The sequence below is a fragment of the Hermetia illucens genome, chromosome 3 (assembly GCF_905115235.1).
Source record: "Hermetia illucens chromosome 3, iHerIll2.2.curated.20191125, whole genome shotgun sequence".
Taxonomy (NCBI): Eukaryota; Metazoa; Arthropoda; class Insecta; order Diptera; family Stratiomyidae; genus Hermetia; species Hermetia illucens.
This window is the reverse complement of record NC_051851.1, coordinates 48,149,420-48,170,531: the sequence shown is the minus strand read 5'-3', so window position 1 is coordinate 48,170,531 and position 21,112 is coordinate 48,149,420. Positions and strand designations below refer to the sequence as shown.

Genomic DNA, 21,112 nt, shown 5'->3' with positions numbered 1-21,112 from the left:
AATCCAATTAGATCAGAGCCTTGAAGCGTATTCAAGCCCGTAATGGTTTACTACAGTACACCGTAGGAGAGAATGTAGTCAGCAATTCGGTCGCCAGTGATTATTACCCTGATTTGACTCAGGGAGTCATCTGACATCCACGTCAAGATACAAATTACTCGAAAGTGGAGTTGTAATATTATCCTACTACAGCTTTATCGCAGGAGTATTACTTTTGGGTTTATTTAAATTAGGTAAACTCTGAATTTGCAAATTCCCCTTTATGGTGTTTTTAAATTAGTACACTTGAAAGTTCTGTACAACCCATTAGAAACTTTGCAGTTGCCATGGATTTTATGGAAATATTGCATTATTTTGACATGAAAGGCATATTTGCGTAAAATACTAAGGAACAGATTATTTTTGTGATGCATTTGTGATGCCATGTGGTATCTCCTTCCTAGCACACAACAGGTGAAAAACCTACAAAAGAATTGTGAAAACTTTCAAACAACAGGTGCACAACTAAATCCTACATTGACACTATTTTTCTTGCATCAGCATTAAAATTGTAAATCAGTTTGCTTGCTAAGGTTCCGTGAATTCATTGATTCATTTCCACTGTGCACTTTCGTATCCACATTTTTGCCTATTCTACATCAATAGTGCGGTTGCATCATTCATATGGGAAAAAATCTAAAAGATCAAGCCGCTTGCATACATTCACTGAATATAAGATTTATATTGACCCAAAACGAGAGAAGCCTGGGAAAAGTTGCATGACTACCTCACTCATTTTAAAAATACCTCAAAAACCAGGATATTCACCCTGATTCCATGAATTTTTTTTAACGTACAATGGCGAAGAGAATAGATAATTTGCCTAAGGCATAAAATCCCAATCCAAGGATCAATACTTTCATTTCGTTATTCCAACGCAACGGTGAGTATTCTGAAACTCTTTTATAAACCTTTCAGACTGTTGGAACGATTTTGTGGGAGCAGGGGCATGGCAAAGGACACTCGCTGAAGCTCTGGCGATGGTTGACAACTTCAGTGAACTTTTTTTGCATGCCTTATGCAGTGAATGAAAAAGAGATTGCAATTCGATGTATAGTGTAGGGTTCAATCTTTTGTAAAACAAAACATAATGTACCGTACATTATTTCTTGTTATATGAGGCCTATATACCATTCTATCTTAAATTAACCACATTCCGAATAAAATTAACAATTTCCTAATGGAAATTAACGACTTTCTATACTAAATTCACGACTTTAAAAAGCGGGGAAGGGGAGGAGTGGAAAGTGATGATTTCATTAACGAACCCATTCTCAGAAACTACCCAACCGAAAAATATAAAAAAAATCATGAAGCTGCGTCTATATGGTGTCCAGGCCTCAAAATACTCTCCATATCGAATCTGTTCAAATTAAGTTATAAATAATATATTATCATATTTTTGGGAAAATTGAGTAAAACCCCTTAAGTTTATCTCAGAGTTATGGTAGCAGTATAAATGTATTATAATATGAAGCATATTATCTCCAAGTTTGATCAAAATCATACTATCAGTAACAAAGTTACAGTACCTCAAAGTTGTCTTTACCATGTAAATTTACAACCCGAAGCACTAAATCTGACATGTTAAATGCATATTCTTAACGGGCTACGTACAAATGGGATAGTTCTACACTCAAATATACTCACACAAGAAGCAAACAAAACCGTTCCCGACTTGTTTAAGGGTTGATGTAAAACAAAACCTTATTAAAATCGATTCACTGTCTCTCTGTCTGTCACACTTTTCTCCAAAATGGCTAAACTGATCCGAGCGAAACTTGATGGACAGATGGGAACAATGAAATCCCACGCAAAGAATTACTGACATAAATGTGATGTTACCAGTCCACTGATAGTTCCTCTGATCCCAGCCTCTTTACCTTACCTTCTCTCTAAACGAGTTTATGGAAAGTCGGAGCAGCTAAAGTGGCAAACTCCAGGCTAACCGACTTTGGGAGCAGCAATTGCTTAAACTCCACAAGAACTAAACACGTCGTGTTCACCTTTGGTAATTCTGACGAACTATATATTTCTCAATTCATGTTTCCTAATTTATACAAAATTTACATATACTTAGTAGGCCTGTACTTTTAGATACATATGAATGTACAGTATATGGGAGAAAATATTACGTAGTAAGCAATGATAATGTGGATAAGTAAGAGAAGCTCCCCATACAAGCAAAGGGGGATTTAAAAAAAGAAAATTCACCGAATATAGTCATGTAGGATATCAAATGAAAGGTCTCGATTAGTATTGATATTAGTTTTGGCGTGAATTGCAAAGTGCGTGAGTAAGGAGTCAAAATTCACGCACTTAAAGTTACACATGACTCATTTTCGGAAACTACCCAACCCAAAAATCCGAAAACAATCAGGTAAGTGCGCTTTGATGGAAGCTAGGCCTCAAAATATGTCCCATTCTGATATTTGCTCAAATAAGCCTAGTAGTAGTATATTACCAACTTTTAGAAATTTACTGAAAAATCCCCCTTGAAGAACTACTAAATTTCGTAGCATTTCCATTTCATGGAAATCTGACCATTAACGCCAAAGTCATAGCAGTTCAAACTTACAAATTTCACGCGAATTTACTGCTTCTAAAACCATGCAAAAAAGGTGCTGACGTCATATTTAACGAGAATAATTGACATTCGAATGAAATATTAAAATTCCATTCTTGAAGAATCTACTTCTGCCCCTCCCTTTTTGTATCCGCTCTAGGTTAAATTCTTCGCTAAGCTGCTCTGAGTTTAGAGTGTGAAGCGTATGAGGTTGACTGTTATTAATACAGGGCTTATCATCTAATGATTTATTTAAAAATAAAGGGCAATGGAATTTTTAGCTATGTGACACGGAGCTCTCATGCACTCGTCGCTCCTCACACCTTTATCTTTTTCGTTGCCCTTTGCCCCGTTCATAAGCGGGGTCGGTTCGTCGTGATCGGTTCCGTCATTTTAGTTTATCAAATGCCTGATCTGAATGCTTGCTAGGCCGGATCAATGGCCCATACCAATGTTCATGGACTTTAAAGCCACCTATGATAGCATAGCGAGGGTAAAACAAATACACGGCCATGAGAGAATTCGGTATCCCGACGAAATTGATAAGACTGACTAGGCTGATCCTGACCAATGTGCGAAGCCAGAAAAAATCAGCTGCATCACTCTCAAGACCATTCGACATCAACAACGGTCTAAAACAAGGAGATGCCCTATCATGCCTGGTCCTGGTAAATGCGACGATCCTCTTTAAGTCCACCCAACTACTGGCCTATGCTAACAATATTGACATCATGGGAAGAACCAGAGACGTACAGACTGCCTTCATTCAGATCGAACAACCGCCGCGAGATCCTGGGCTGCAAATTAATGAAGGGAAAGCAGAATATATGATGGTAAGGTCAACACCCAAAACCAACCAACTAACGACATCAAATGGCACTGGTGAAACGGGAAGAATAAAGATAGGAGACTAAAACTGAAACCGTTGATAATGTCTCCTATTTAAGGTCGAACATCACAACCCATAACAGCTACGTCGATGGAATCCGCGTACGGTTGTTGGTAGCAAACAGAGGCCATTTCAACTTACAAAAACTATTTCGCTAGAAATGTCTCACCATGGGGTCAAAGCTTTTACTGTACAAGACAATGATCTTGCCAGTCCTCATGTATTCTTCGGAGACTTGGGTTCTTACCAACAAAGAAGAACAATTTTACATAACGACGAAATCTATGAACGATACCATGGCCGTCAGGTTGTGGATAAAATGCGGCTCAATAGGTAGCTGTGGGTGAGTCACTTAATCCAATGGATGAGGGTGATCCCACCCGAAAAGCCTATAAGGGCGATATCTATGGTAGAAAAGGAAGACCAGCAGACCCTGCTTGGGATGGAACGAAGGCGTAGGACTGGACGCCAGGCAGCTTTTATATCGAATTGGTGGATCTCGGCGCATAATCGGGATGTCTGGAGTTCCTTATTAAGGCAGGCTTAGACCGGATACCAGTAGTTGCGCGGTTGATGAGGATAGTTCATTCAGAAAATGGGTTTCATATAATGAAAAGGCCATAATATCGGTCAAGATCTCATGGTTTGGACAAGAGCAAATGAGCCAAACCTGAAGTCGCATTTTGCGAAAAATCCTGACATCCTAGACATTTTCTGATATCATTTTGTTGAAATTATGCAAAGAGCTTTTTGGTTGCAGCCCTGTGTTATTAGCTCAATGTGCCGAGAGCCAATGGCAACAGCTTCAAATGTTAGTCAGTGACTTTAATATGCATGATACTACGCATATGAAATGTTATGCCTTAGTAACGTACCTTACTGCATGAGGTCGGTGAACTGGAAAGTAATCAAATTTTTATTCCTGGCTATATATTCTTGCTAACTTGGTAAGTATTTATTCCTCACAGTAGTTCTGCATTAAACTCGATAAGTACAATTGGATTCTGCCAATCGATATTCCACCTCAACATCTTTTACTTGCCATTTGATGGTGCCGTTCAGACTGGAATTTATATGCATGCTAGTATGTGTATTCTGTACTAGACCACATTTCCCATTTCTCTATCCAACTAACAACAATTTGTGCAAAGACTGGCTTCAAGCAAACCTCATATGCCAGGTGTATCCGGAACTTTTTATTATTGTTTGTGTATATATATATTTGTGGAAATATCAATTAAGTTCGTAATTAGCGTCCAATGAATGAATTAATATTCTTTTCATTTGCTTTTCATATCAAAGGAAGTCATGTCAAACTAGCTCAAATATTCACCAAGTAAATGATTAGCGATGAACCGATAACTAGTTCGTGTAATTTTGTAATTGCTAGAAAAAGATCGTTTAACTAACGGCCTCAATATGTTATTTCTTCTCCACACTAAGCCCCAATAGGAATATGGACATGGTATGTCATGCCATACCCACAAGTACTAAAGTATGCAGGAGGTAGTCCTTTCAGAAGGTTAGGGACTAGGTTAATGTTTTTGTATTGATGTTCGACATGCTATTAACATCACGTCCATCTTGCCTGTAAAATTTATAAAGGTGTACTATTGATTATGTTCTACGATAGCTGGCCGTAATAAGTTTCTTTTGTTGACTTACTTTAACGAGACAGGACGAAGTGGCTATTGTATACTCGTATGGTGGCGCGTTGAACTCTCGACCCAGCGAGATGTCCATGCCCGTGATCATGAATTGGTCTGAGGCTGCCTACTATACGCATACTTTTATAGTGAATTAATAAGCAATGAATCTATGGTATTTATAGCAATTGGCTTTTAGTTATTCATATTTCTTCCAAGGTTCAAAGAGAGCTGAAATGAAGCCTACATTTTGAACGTTGAAGGAAACTGTAAGTATTTATTTATGAAATTTCCTCAAATTGATTTCAGAAGAGGGAAAGTTTTACTATTTACCCTAAGTTTCTGAAAAGTTACCCAAACTTCTCTTCCAGAGCTTGGTGATTGCCTTGTATGGTGCTATTTCATGTTATCCTACAGATAAGTTCGCCAACTTTTACTTTAATAGAGAAAGCGATAAAATTGGTGTTTGCTCTTGAAAGAACTTTTCAACTTTCCTTGTCTTTTATTACGTTGCAATGGAACCACGATCTGAAATAACCGACATGAAGCAAAGATATTTATGCTGTATGTGACCAGGCGCGTGTCATGGGTTGCGGATAATGGCCTGGTCAGATACGAATATCGCAAGTTAATCTTGTAAATAAGTAGCCGCGGACAAGCAAAACGTTTCCACTTTCAGGGGTAGTAAACCTCCTTAACAAATCCGTAATCCGGGGTGAAGGAATCGATGCGTCCATCCAATGAATTGCAGTGACGTTACACTATATTTCAGCAGCTCCCCTCCAAGTACCTTCCCTACATTTGGAGGCAACCGTGGGGCATTGCAACGTTGGGACTGTGTTGCAAGGCTAACTGGTCACCATTACTTGTGGAAACAAAATTGGGGACATTTCTTTAAATTCTTTTAATGAGACCTCAGGGACATGAAGGCAGTACCCAACACGTTTAAGGGTTGCTTAACAACACCAGAACGGCTCTTCGCCCTTGGATGTTTTGGCGGTTATGAGGTGAACCACCAGGGACAGAAGACCTAGGCGCCATATTGTTTGGATGAACCAACTTAACGAATTTATAGTCGGCGGCTATTACGATGTCACCGATTTGGAACGGAATCCATCAGGGTATAGGCACCGACTACATGACGCGTTCGTAATCCGGAGCAGAACGTCGTCAATCAATACCGGGTGATAGAGAAAAATAATCGAGTTGCCCTACCAACCAGGGAACAAATTTTCCTCGAAGTTCCACTTGAGCTAAATCTGGAGTCACCAGCATACCGGATTGAACAAAGGAGCAACACGAATACTCCACCTATAAGCCACCCCATGAACCCAGTAATCAGGAGAAGCTTAGTGACTGGAGATGTCGATCCAATTTATATTGAGGCTTTGACCGCATTATCCGGATATCCGGATAGCTCAGTGGTTAGAGCACTGGGTTGTCATACGGAAGGCCGCGGTTCAAATCTCGCTGGTGGCAGTGGGATTTGTATCGTGACTTGACGTCGGATACCAGTCGACTCAGCTGTGAATGAGTACCTGAGTCAAATCAGGGTAATAATCTCGGGCGAGCGTAATGCTGACCACATTCCCTCCTACAGTGTCCTGTAGTGTACCGTTACGGTCCTGAATGAAGTGCTCTAACACACTTCAAGGCCCTAATCCAATATGGATTGTTGCGCCAACGATTATTATTATTATTTGACCGCATTTCAGCTCGCATTCACAGAGTATGCTGAGATTCTCCCAGACGCTAGGCCAAGGATCCCAAAACTAAAGTTTACTTCGGTAACTACTAACATCATTGCTGCCGTTGACAAAATTTTTGGCTGATCGTTTGGCAAGCGAGATTACTACGGTAGAAGTTCATAGCCTAATATACGTTGCAGCTACCATGATTATTCGTCTCAATAATCAACAACTTGGAGTGAATAGCAGAGGTACGCCCAATAGAAATTTACCGTTCCGGGTATTTCGACTGAACAAAAGAGTCGAAAAGTTGAGAAAGGAGATTGGTCGTATCACGCAAGCACTTCTTGGAAATCCATCACCAAGAGTACACAGATGCGTTGCAAACATCATTGGAAACTACCATCTGTACCATATGCCAATAGAAGAAATTTGCGAGGTATTGAAATAGAAACTTGGGGTATGCTCCAATCGCATCTGTAGGTATCACAAAAGCTTTCAGTGAAGGACAGACAACATCCCTCTTCTTTCAAAACCAACCGGGAGTCTATGAAAATCTCACCAACTCAGGTTGTGAAAATAACCACGATCTGGATCAGGCAGATAACTTCTGAAGAAGTGTTTGGAGTGAACCTAACCATTGCAATTTAGAAGCAGCGTGTCCCCCACACCTTATGCGTTCATGCGAGGTCCTCCCCGAAATGACCATTCCTGACATTACTGTAGCTGACGTAGAAGCAGCCCTTGAAAAGGCAGGTAATTGGAAGGCGCCAGGTGTTGATAAGCACTCACAGGGTGGTGACAAATCATTTTAATCAGATGATTGACGATCCGAAATTAGTTCCAGAATTTTTCACCAAGGGGATAACCTTTCTCATCCCCAAGAAACAGGATGCCTCTTGCCATTCAAAATGTCGACCAATTACTTTACACTTACACTTCAGTTCTGTGCGCGAATAGCTCAAAACATGTTGATGTTCATAAATTGATAGCTCAGGAGCAAAAAGGATGCGCAAAAGGCTCCAGAAGCTGTAGAGAACAGCTTATAATCGACACGGGCGCTGTAAAACAGTCTTCCCGTCAAAAGTGAAATATCCCGACTCCATATCGCATTCGTGGTTACTAAAGGTGTAACGCTTGTACAAAATCAACGCGAATGTCGTTCCTCTCCTGAGAACGGTGATGAAGAATACGAGCACGAAGCTATCGGTATCTTACCGAACATCAGGAGAGATACTAATCAGGCGTGGCATTTTGGTACTTATCCAATTTTATTTGTTTTAATTAAATTAATGCACGGGAAGCAAATAATCTATTTTCGGTATAATCCACAAGGAGATAATATTTTAGTATTTAAGAAACAGCAAAAGAGATAAAACTTAATTCACGATTTTACTTTATGTATTTTTGAAACAGCAAAAGAGATATTTGAAATTCACGATCGCGCTGAAGTGTTCCGTGCCGCGGTTGGATCAGAAGAGACCGACTTATTTCCATGCGGTCCTTACTGTCCCAACCAACGGCATTTTTTTTACCGCTGGCTCTCCACTCCCCCGGTGCGTTCTGAAAACGCGTGAGTGGAAAGTTTCCGCGTTCAGCGCCATATACCCGTCCGCATCCGCAACATCCGAAATAAATTTCGAATGCTGCAGATCCTGCCGCACCACATCACTCCGCCCCCAGACGAAACCTAGGGGTTTCGGCGACGGATCCCCGAACTTCGTTCGCCGTTAATCCACAAAGCGGACACGACGTTGCTTCGGGGCGCACACGGGTTTCAGCCTGGACAAAGAGACCGCCTTTTTGTGACCACCGATCTCGAGCTGGAAGAAATGTTCTCCCCGCTCGAGAACGCGGTACGGGCCCTCATATGGAGGCTGCAGCGGCTTCCGGACGGCATCCGTCCTGATCAGCACGTGCGTGCATGTGTCCAGTTCCTTGGGCGAACAAGCAGGTATGGACGAGTGTCGAGTGGGTGGTGGCGCTTTGATGCGTCGGAGATTGTCCCTCAGCAGACGCACCAACCCCGACTCCGTGAGACCCGATCTCTTGTCGAAGACCGGATCGCTTGGGAGTCTTGGGTTCTCCCCGTAAACCAGCTCCGCGGGGCTGGCAGCAAATTCCTCTCGGCGGGTTGTACGAAGGCCGAGAAGGACGAGAGGCAAGACTTGAGTCCAGGACGGGTCGTCGCGTGCCATAATGGCGGCTTTCAGCGTCCGGTGCCAACGTTCTAGCATCCCATTGGACTGCGGGTGGTATGCAGTAGTCCGCTGGCGTTTAAAACCCAGGAGTTTGCCTAACTCGGAGAAAAGGGTGGACTCAAATTGCATTCCCTGGTCAGTGATGATCACTGCAGGGACGCCAAAGCGAGGTATCCACTCTCGGCAGAGGGCTTCGGCACAAGATTGCGCCGTAATGTCTTTCAGAGGTATTGCCTCAGGCCACCGCGTGAACCTGTCGATGATTGTGAGGCAATACTTGTAACCGTGCGAGTCTCGCAAAGGCCCTATTATGTCGAGGTGTATGGTGTGGAAACGCTTGGTAGTGCGGGGAAATGAGCCCACTTCTTTCCTTACATGCCTGGAGACTTTACACTTCTGGCATGCGATGCACTCTCTGGCCCAGGAATTGATATCCTTGTTCATGGAGGGCCAGAAGTATTTTCCGGTGACTAACCGGTTTGTTGTCCTGATGCCGGGGTGCGCCAAGTCGTGAACTGCGTGGAACACTTCCTTGCGAAATGTGGCCGGAATGTATGGCCGAGGTCCCTTTTCCGAGTCTTCGCAGCAGAGCGAGAGGTTTGAGCCGAAGATGGGCAACTCCCGAAATTTGTATTTGGGGTTGGACTTGAGGCTCTGAAGTGCTGCGTCATCCACTTGCGCCTTGGCAATAGCCGAGAAATCGAGTGAGGCGGGGATGTTAACTTCGGAGACACGAGACAAAGCGTCAGCAACAATGTTGTCCTTCCCGGACACGTGCTGGATGTCTGACGTGAACTGGCTTATGAAGCTCAGGTGTCGAAGCTGACGAGGGGACGCTTTGTCGGGCTTCTGTTTCAAAGCGAACGTGAGAGGCTTATGGTCCGTGAACACTGTGAACGGCCTGCCGTCTAGGGAGAAACGGAAGTATTTGATGGACAGGTATGCGGCGAGCAGTTCGCGATCGTAGGTGCTGTAGTTCCGTTGAGCGGGATTCAACTGCTTCGAGAAGAAGCTCAACGGCTGCCAAACTTGGTCCACCTTTTGGTGAAGGGCAGCACCTACTGCGATGTCAGAGGCATCAACAAAAACGGCTAGGGGTGCATCTTGATGAGGAAATGCCAAAAGTGTAGCATCAGCCAGTTGCTGTCTGGATTTATTGAACGCGCAGACAGCCTCTTCAGACCACACAATCTCTCGTGTGTCTTTTGTTTTGGGGCCAGACAAGTACGCGTTCAAAACGGACTGGTGATGGGCGGCCTTGGGCAGGAAACGACGGTAAAAGTTTAGCATGCCCAAGAACCTCCTCAACTCCCTCACTGTTTTTGGACGCGGGAAGCTTGTGATTGCTTGCACCTTGTCTGGGTCGGGCTGTATTCCTTCAGAGGAAATGGAGTGGCCGAGGAATCTCACCTGTTTTTGAAGGAATTTGCACTTCTCAACGTTTAAGACTAAACCGGCCTCAAGGAGACGTTGAAAAATGCACTCGAGATGGGCTAAGTGCTCAGACTCAGTAGAAGAAGCGACCAAAACATCATCCAAATAGACGAAACAGAAATCGAGGTTTCGCAGGACTGAGTGAATGAACCTTTGAAAGGTTTGCGCCGCATTGCACAATCCGAAAGTCATTCGGGTGAACTCGAAGAGTCCAAAGGGTGTGCATATTGCTGTCTTTGGAATGTCTTCAGGAGCTACTGGGATTTGGTGGTATGCCTTGGCTAAGTCCAAGGTCGAAAAGATGCGGCAATTCGCGAGGTGATGCGCAAAGTCGTGGATGAGTGGAATTGGATATCGGTCAGGAACAGTCTGTGCGTTTAGCCTTCTGTAATCCCCACAGGGACGCCATTCGCCATTTGGCTTAGGGACCATATGTAAAGGGGAAGACCAACAGCTGTTTGAGGGCCTGCAGATACCCTGTTGAACAAGTTGTTCAAATTCTTTCCGCGCGATAGCCAGTTTCTGGGGTGGTAGAGGACGCACCTTTGAGAAAATCGGGGAACCAGTAGTATTTATGTGGTGCTGCACATTGTGCTTTACTGGTTTCGAGAGACTACATTCGGTAGTTATCTGGCTGAACTTTTAGAGGAGTGTCCGAACACGAGAGTCGGAGATGTCTTCCAAAAGAACGGAAAGGTTATTGTCAGCGTGAGATACCATTTGGCCCGACGAATTTAGTTTGGTTGTGGGGTCTATAAGGGACTTATTTTGCAAGTCCACCAGCAACCCATAGTGACACAAGAAGTCTGCGCCTAATATGGGGAAGCTGACATCCGCCAGGATGAAACGCCACGGAAACGTCCTACGCAAGCCAAGACTCACGTCCACTTGCGTGTACCCGTATGTATTGATGCGGGATGAATTTGCTGCCGCCAGTTTGAGGGGTTGTGGGTATAGTCGATGATGCTGGGGTACGGGAAGAACCGAAACCTCCGCACCCGTGTCGACGAGGTAGTTGCGCCTGCTGAGGGGGTCGAAAATAGTTAGGCGACGTGGCGCTGCGCTCTGGGTGGCCGTCGCCAAGACCCCCCGCGGACCTAGTTTTTTGTGGTAGGCGCGAATTTGCAAGGTAGCGTACATCTTGTCGCTTTATCTCCGAAGTTACGATGATACCAGCAAATACCCTGGTCCGCAGGCTGTCTTGACGACCTGCTACCCGAACGCCCTTTTCGTGTGGCAGACCGTGAGCGAGCTCGCGGCCTGGCACTCGAACGCTGAGCGTCCAACGTCGCCCGCATCTCGGCCACGCTGGCAGTTAAGGCCGCTATCTCGCGCCGTAAGTCGCCGACCTCATCCGACGGTGGTTGAACGGCCGCTATGGTTGGGCGAACGTACACCTCCTGTACTTGATCGGCCGTTGCTGCTAGTTCCTCCAAGGAACCGGAGACACAGGCTAGGATCGCCTGGGTGCCCTCCGGGAGCCGACGCAGCCAGAGCGACTTGATCAGGTCGTCGCCGATCTTGCTCCCACCCAATTGCCTCATTTCACGAAGCAATTGGCTGGGAGTTCGATCGCCCAACGTTAAACCCGCCAGCAAGTGGTCTAATTTTGCCGACTCGCTTGCCGACAGGCGCCTGATCAACTCGCTCTTGAGCTGAGCATACGATGCCGACTTCACTACGTCGGACACCAGAAGTATGGACTCTTCGTCCAGACCGACCACCGCGTAGTTGAAACGGGTCGCGTCCGATGTGATGCCGGACATTTGGAACTGTGCTTCCAAATGCACGAACCACAGCTCGGGGTTCCGACGCCAAAACGGAGGAACGCGTACGGCGAGGGCGGTCACTTGTGGATCCGATGGGCCTGCCGCGTCTTTATTTTCAAACGACATTTTTCCTACCGAGAAGTACGAGATTGTGATGCAGACGCGGTGAGTTTATACTGAAACGCGGTGAAATTTACACAGACACGGCAGGCCGTACCCACAAATGCACGCACGAACCGAGAAAAACGACGACCGAAGCGGACGCTCTCCAGCGCAGACCAAAAACACCGGGAAAACAGAGAACCCGCGATTCGAAACACCTCAACGCCGTCTCTTGCAGCGGCTTTAATTTTATTGATTTTCCTTTTTTTTTTATATTTATAATATTTAAATTAATTTGTTGTAACAATGTATGCACGAAATCACTTAATTTAGCAAATGACTTAATTGTCCGCTGTGGTGGCGGTGGCTACGGCGTCTGCAGCGGCTACGACGTCTGCGGTGGCAACGATGGTGGCTATGTCTGAAGAAGACGAGGAAGACGATGATGATGATGATGAAAGTGTTGGCGGTCAGGTTGTTAGAGATGTCACGACTGCTGCTGATGTAGAATTCTGCTGCTCTAGATACTTCGGCGGCTTCCAAAAGTGTAGTTCCTGTGGAGGATTCCCGGCGGAGTGCCACTGAACAACACACTCGGATTCTCGTCGCACTGCTCGGAACAATGTAATTTTCTGCGGAGTCGCTGGTGCATACAACACGGACGACACGTCGAGCTCTGGCTGACGGCAGCGGGCTGCCCGAGGGCGTCGTCGACGGGGCGGCGCAAAAGAAAAATACAACCCCTGACACTATGCCGAGTACGAGAGCTGCGGCTGCACCCGGGTTCCTTGTAATATGTAATCGGTCAAGCCGTTGTCCAAGATGAAAAGAAAATGCAGAAAGAGCGGCGCGAGCTGGGCACGGACTCGGAACAGCTGCGAGCGACACAGCCACAATTCAAAGCGATTACCAAGAAATGTCTGGCGTTTACAGGAATGCAATATGGAGATCTCGTCGACGCTTTCTTTTTGTTGACGAACGTCGTCAGATTTTTACGCCATTAATCCGCACACACCTTGGGAACACTTCTGAAGCGCGGATAGTATTTCCTGCAAAGATTGTCGGAAGGTCGTGGCAATGATGGCTGGTCCGGCGTGTGAAAGGCGTTTGAAAGTTCTATTTCTGCCGTGTTGCTCGGACGAATTTTGTCGTCAATAGAACTTCACCAATTGTGGCGATGGCGGATAATTTGTTACTTTTTCTTTTTTTTATCGGGGTCACCAATTTGGTACTTATCCAATTTTATTTGTTTTAATTAAATTAATGCACGGGAAGCAAATAATCTATTTTCGGTATAATCCACAAGGAGATAATATTTTAGTATTTAAGAAACAGCAAAAGAGATAAAACTTAATTCACGATTTTACTTTATGTATTTTTGAAACAGCAAAAGAGATATTTGAAATTCACGATCGCGCTGAAGTGTTCCGTGCCGCGGTTGGATCAGAAGAGACCGACTTATTTCCATGCGGTCCTTACTGTCCCAACCAACGGCATTTTTTTACCGCTGGCTCTCCACTCCCCCGGTGCGTTCTGAAAACGCGTGAGTGGAGAGTTTCCGCGTTCAGCGCCATCTACCCGTCCGCATCCGCAACATCCGAAATAAATTTCGAATGCTGCAGATCCTGCCGCACCACAGCATCTTCCAAGGCGATTCTCTAAGCCCGCTGTGGTTTCATTTGGCTTTGAATCCATTATCCCACCTTTTGCATGAAAGCAAATATGAGTTCCAAATAAAACATGGCATATTGTCGAAATGTACTTTAAGTAATTTTTTGTATATTCACGACATCAAATTGTATGCCAAAGACTAAAACCAACTTCATTCCTTGCTAAACATCACCATCCAGATCAGCAGGGATATCGGCATGCAGTTGGGTTTAGAGAAATGTCGCATCAAAACAATTTTCGGGGGAAAACACACTGACAACGAAGGATACAGCCATAATAACATCCAAATTGAAGGTATGGATTCGGACGACATCTACAAATATCTCGGCGTATTGAAAGCAACAACAACTGCTGTGGCAATCATTAAATCGAAGTTGCTGGGGGAATTTGAACGGCTTCTGGATCTTGTCCTGAAAACTGAGCTGTTCGGGAAAAATAAAATCATGGCAATCCACACTTTATCCATCCCCGTCCTTCTATATACTTTCAGTGTGATACAGTGGAGTAATACGGATTTAGTTGTTGAGGGTTGGTGAGGATAGTTCTTGCAAACAGAAACATGCACAATAGAGCAGCTGATAAATTGAGGATCACTATCCCACGTCATGAGGGAGGAAGGGGGTACTTGATTTAAAAACATCTCACTACAATCAAGTGCATTCTCTTCGTGAGTTTTTTTGATGAGAAACAATTCTCCAGCCAAATACATCAGGTTACCGTCATGGCAAATCTCCTTCGAACTTGAGAAGCAGAGAATGAGATCCCATGTCGAATATTACTTCAGTCCAACAGAAGGTCGACATGTGAAAAGTGAAACCCATTCACGGAGGTCATATCAAAAATTTTTTGTTGCCAGGCATTGACATCGAAGCCTCCAAAAAAGAGTTGACTAATGGTGTACTTTTCGATGAGACCAAAGCATTCCTAACTTCAATTCAGGATGCTTCACTCCCAAAAAAAATTATAAACGGTACATTTTTCATGACTCCGATCAACAACTCCAGTTGTAGGTTATGCAACTGCGAGGAGGAGACCATACAGCACATAACATCTGTGTGCAGATGTTGAGCAGTACCGTCTACACCAACTGTCATAGTTCCATCTATAAGATTCTTCATCAAAACCTTGCGTTAAAGTATAACCTAGTAGCAACTTACTATAAGCATACTTCACAGAGATTCTTGGAAAATTATCGGGTCAAACTACCATTATTGCCACCGGCCGCACTGTTAATCACAACAGACCGGATCTAGTTCTCTCAAGGAAGAACGAGCGCGTTTTATAATCATGTAGCCGTACCGTTGGGTTGGAACACTGTTGAAAAACAGCAAGAGAAAATCGGGAACTACGGGCCCTTGGCGGACGATATGAAGAACACGGGAGACTACAAAAGATCGAAATAGTCCCAGTGGGGGGACGGGATTAGTCCCGCAGAATTTACATAAAGTGCTGAAGACGCTCGATCCTAGGGCTGGACTGTTCATGGAGATGCAAAAAGCGGTTATCCTTGCAGCCTGTTCTATAGTCCGGAGAGTTCTGTCCGGTAACAATCTGACCTAGTGGACTTCAGTCTTGATTCGTACTGTTTTCCATTTAAGATTCATGTCTCTGCAGAATAGTATAGAACCACCGCATCATTGCTCAAAGTGTTTGCGATAATCGTGATGTAACAATACATTTTCAGACATCACCTTGTCTTGGTGGAGGAGCTTGTAGTATTTTACTACTACACTAAGGTTGTCCGAAAACACATGAAGATGGAAACCAAAGATTGTAACTTTCCAAGTAGTAAGAAGTCACAGACTTCGAATCCACCCGCGACTTTGAGAAATCAGGTCGTGGCCGAAGAACGGATTTTGGAGATCTCACCTCATGTTCCCCACGGAGAAATATGTTCAAGACGCGGTCAGTTAAAAAAGATAGTACAGTAACTCCCTTAATGAGAGGAACTGAAAACTTAACTACGGCCGGCTTGTCGGTGACATTGTCGCCTAACTCTTCTAAAATACGGGGGAGCAAGGCTCGGCACAAGGAAACTTTAGCCGGAAAGGAGCACTACAGGCTTGCCTGTCAGAACCTTCTCCTCCGCCTGTACCTGGAAAAACGAAAGAAAGGGACGCTGGTAATGTGGGCTCGAGAAGGCAAATTTTTTTTTTTAAATGAGGAGATGGACGTTGCTACACTGCCAAGTGTGGCAATATTCAGAAAAATCAGACGCAAGAAAGCGAAAGCCACCGTTAAACTAGGAGCACAGAGATATGAACCCGATTGCAGGGAGTGGACGCGTGGTTGCAGTAATTGTCACCGATCAAAAGTTTACCAGTCAGCACATTTGCACCACCATAATCTAGATCCGAGCACGTTCATCTAGATATTATCCTTATGCCATATTGCGAGAGGCAACGCTAGTGCTTGACCATGGTAGATCGTTTCTCATGTTGGCCGGAAGTAACAATAATCCCAGATTAAGAAGCCATCACAATTTCCAGAGCGTTGGATATCCAGGTTTGGCATATCACCACCGGATCACCACAGATGAAGGAAGGGAGTTTGAATCGAAGTTGTTTCAAGAACTCAGCAACCTGATCGGTGCAACCCACATCAGAACTACAGGATACCATCCGGCAACTAATGGTATAATTTAGCATTTTCGCAGTCAGCTCAAAGAGGCAATAAGATGTCACAATAGCCGCTGGACGGAACCATTGCCTGTCGTGCTACTAGGCATTCGCACACCTTGGAAGGAAGACCTGGGCGTAACTGCAGTAGCTGTATGATCGGCCGTTACGCCTCCCAGTCGATTTTTTAACCTTACAGTCTAACAACGGGCAGGTATACACATCTAATTTCGCCAACGAGTTGAGACAGCGTTTCCGAATGTTACGTGCAGTCAGCGGGAGTCAACATGACAGCAAAAGAATCTCCATGTTCAAAGACCTGGCAACAACAAGCTGTGTTTTCATCCGTAACGATGGTCCAAAGAAAATACTTCAAAATCCGCATCAGGCGCCATATCGGGTGATCAGTAGAACGGATAAGTTCTTTAAAATTGAAGGCCGGGGATTATTTCGGCTCCACGTAAAAAGACAAACTGTGCCAAATTATATTTCTGTGGGTCTATGAAGGTTTAGATTCGTGCCCTAAACGGTCAATATTTGCCACTTTTTCGATTTATTTGATGGCTTTCCCTTCGTGATTGACAATATCCAATCTGGATATCCATTTCGAGCATGACCGACCTTGTTGGTCATTATACGATGTTGCTCACTAATGAATGGTTTTCTAGGCTTGAGGGATAAATACCATATTCATATTCATTCATTTTTGAAATCAATTTGAACAACCCATAATTGATTGGCACTCAGGTCTTTTCCGAGCCTGAAGATTGTTCAACAGATAGCAAATTAGCATAGTGGGCTGACATTTGTAGAGAACGGACATGTCTATAAATTAATATTATTAATAAAAAGAATTTGAGAATTTAAAATTTAAATTAAATTTTATAAATAATATAAAAAGATATTTATACTACTTAATTAATACAATATCATTTAAAACTTAATTTAAACCAGCTTGCTTTTGATTTGTCATTCAAGTTACTTTTTCCCCAAAAAATTTTCTAAACTTGACTTCTGTGTTGTTGACGGGAATGAGCGGCAAACCGCCGACGAGTGGCGGGCTAGATCGCCCCCCCCCCCCCACAAGGCACTCGGATTGGTCGTGAAGTCTGTAATGAGGAGGATCCAGACCTCAGATGAGCCAAAGTAAGGATAGCCCGACCCGACTGGTTTATCAAAGTATTTGAAATATGCATGGTAGAAGAAGTTTTGTCAGACCGGTGGAAGAGGCAAAAACTGATTTTGCTCCCGAAGCCGAATAAGCACCCAGGACAACCATCATCATACCGGTCGATTTGCACTATCGACACGGTGGGAAGGATGCTCGAAAGACCCATCTACAACAGACCGCTCCCTATCATTGAATATAAGGAGCGACAATTTGGATTTCGGGAAGCCCGCTCAACGATCGACGCCATAGACGTTGTTTGGAAGCTGGCTCGAAACCCGATGTCATCTAATAAATTCTGCGACTCAAAAATGAGTTCAATTCCGCTACCTGGAAATGGATCAAAAGCTCACTGACTAAAACGGGTGTCCCTATTTATTTGATTAAACTCCTCGAAAGTTAGCTCTCGGAGGAGGACACTTTGTTACGATGCGGATGAGTGATCCAAGCAATAAACCGTCACCGGGGGAGTACCACAGGACTCAGTTTTGGGTCCCCTCCTGTGGAGCGTGATGTATTATACAATGAGGTCCTTGTCATTCTCGTATCAAAGGAGGCCATAATAATCGGTTTCCCAGATGATCTAGCTGTGGTTGTCGTCGCAAAAAAACCTTAAGTCGTTGAAGTATACTCTAACGAAATCATTAACGCCATTAAGGGTTGCTGGATATGGCTCAGCTTGACCTTGCGGAACGAAAGAATACGGTTAATATTCGTGTTGGTGGTCACATTATCACTTCGAAACCGGTTCTCAAATAACTGGGGCTGATAATTGACCCTACAATCAATTTCAAGACAAACCTGGGCTATGACTGTGAAAAAGCGGCAACTACCAGCGCATCATTAGCGCAGAATATGCCTAACATTGGAGGCCCAAGGTACAGTTCCAGATTACTTCTGGTCAGAGTGGCTCCACACTATTATACGCGACACTAGTTTGGGAGGAAGTACTAGCGTGTTAAAGTAATCGGAGGAGAGTAAATATGACTTACCGCTTAGTAGCACTAAGGGTATGCAGCGCCTTCAGAACAATATTGGGCGACAACGTGTGTTATTGCGAGAATGATCCCAATTGATATTTTGGCAAGTGAGACACGCTGCATGTACGAGATAATGAAAATTAATCCTACTGAAAAGGATGCAGGATATCGAAAGGCGGCAAGGCGAGAGTCGTTGGAAAAGTGGCAGCGACAATGGGATGACTCGCAGAGGGGTCGCTGGACCCATACTTTGATTCCCCCTATTGAGGAGTGGATACAGCGACGAAGCGGCGAGATTAAGATTAATCTGACGCAATTCCTGTCAAGTTATGGTGGTCATTGAAAGTGTCTGTACCAATTTAAGCCGGATGATTCCCCCCTTTGTCCTGAATATGGCTGCGCACCTGAGGACCCGGAGCAGGTTATGTTCCACTGTCAACAACTTTACTCAAAGAGGGGGGCCTGGAAGATTTCCTGAAAATTAACCTAAGCCCGCAGAGCATCGTCGGCAGAGTGCTGAAGTCGGAGGGAAACTGGTGTACGGTGTACTCCGCAATCAAAAGTATGGAGGACGAACTTGGAAAGGTGGTGCACGCAAGGAGGAGGCGAAGAATGGAAGGTTTGGTCGCTTAAAGCGCAGTCTACCCCACGAAGTAATGCTTTGCGGTGGTTCTGCGGGGAAGGAAGAAGGAGAAAGTCGGGGAGGTTTTAGTGGGTGAGAATCCCACACTTTGGTGTAACCTGGCGCGACAGTGTTTTTGCAAGATTTCCACCTCCAACCATTAAAAAACAAGTCGGGAAACCGGAAGCTTGACGTTTCAAGTATAAAAGGTTTTGTGTTTCTCTATATGAGGAGCATAACGCAGTTATTCATTGGCTAGGATTGACTCAAGATGCTTAAATCGCTCAGTTCTTTCAATGGCAATAACCTGCCCAGGACTGAACGATTTAAATATCCCGAAATCGGTTTAGCCGTTTTGGAGAACACTGCGTGTGACAGACAGACAGACAGACAGAGAGGCATACAGACAGTGAATCAATTTTAATAAGGTTTTATTTAACACAAAACCCTAAAATTATTTAAAAAAAAGTAATGCAAATTCTCTCATATTACAATAACCTCATATCTTTACTATGATCACACGGGTGACTTTATTTTAGCAAAAATTCATGTGTATTATGGGTATGCTTTCAGTTGAAAATTTTTGTAACCTCCGAATAATAAAATGTGGGTAACCTCCTTGGTGGATAAACAAATCATCTAGCTACATATGTTGGCTAAATTTGCATACCATACCCCATACACAGGTACATGTGGTGAATGGTTTCAGTGGCTAACTTCAGGCAGTTTTATCTACCCTGCCGCATAAATTATCCCGTTCCCAATAATCCCTTCCTGAACACTCCTCATTTGCATTCACGTTTTCCACTTTCTTGAACACAAACACCTCAAAACTTCCACTAGCTAAGTGGCGAACAGTAAAATTTAAATGTAATGCAAAGAGGGCTCCACAAACTTTGAACATTTTCATGTTATTGCTTTATATCCGTGCCAACCGAAGTTCCAGCACGGAACACGGTGGATTGTTCCAGGGAATGTTATGCAGCTGGAAAAGGTCATTCAATTTCCTAAACACAACATTGAAAAGCGAAGAATAGTAGCCATTACCGATTGAACTGAAGGAATAATTAATGTGTGCCACTGCCTTTATAGTCACGTAAAAGCCAAAAATGTATCTATCATCGTGGTCGGATGTGAGTTAGAATTCCAATAATATTTCATGAAACAATGAACTTCTATCAACTTTGCTATACATCATCTACTTTCAGCCATAATAATCGTGTTTGTCTCCATAATGCAGAGCAATTTTAAAATTTCATTGTCCAAGTTATAAAGAAATCCACATCAGCAAGAATGTGCGCTGTCGCACCATTTAACACCTGAAATCCCTTCACTTACCTTAAATTTGCTCGAATCCTCAGCGTTCTCAACGTGCTGAAATATTTCATCCAGTGCTTTCACCATCATCCCATCCCCATGATTGGATTGAGCTGTCTTAGGTGGAAGCTCTGACGAGGGTGTTCCAGCTTTTTTTGGATTTGGTCCCAACATGGTGTGGGTTTTCCCGGCCCCGGTTGCTCCATAAGCAAACACGGCTGCATTAAGCCCATTTAAAACATCTTTAACGAGAGGTGCGGTCGTTGTCTTGTAGACTTCTTCCTATTAGGAATAGAGCAGAGAATAAGATAAGAAAACCAGAATCTGTTAATACAATTGCTTATCTACCGCATGGGATTAGCAGGCATGATGGAATACAGGAGTACAAAGAATTGGATAGTG

General features: G+C 44.1%; 1 protein-coding gene across 3 annotated transcripts in view; it reads right to left on the bottom strand.

The window, feature by feature from the left end:
- Nucleotides 1–21,112, bottom strand: part of LOC119653146 (kinesin-like protein KIF19) — a 92,334-nt gene that overhangs the window by 48,691 nt on the left and 22,531 nt on the right. For all 3 annotated transcript variants that reach the window (XM_038057680.1, XM_038057681.1, XM_038057682.1), the window contains exon 3: nucleotides 20,732–20,992. In XM_038057680.1, coding sequence (XP_037913608.1) covers nucleotides 20,732–20,992 — 261 coding nt within the window. The remainder of the gene's footprint in view (nucleotides 1–20,731; nucleotides 20,993–21,112) is intronic.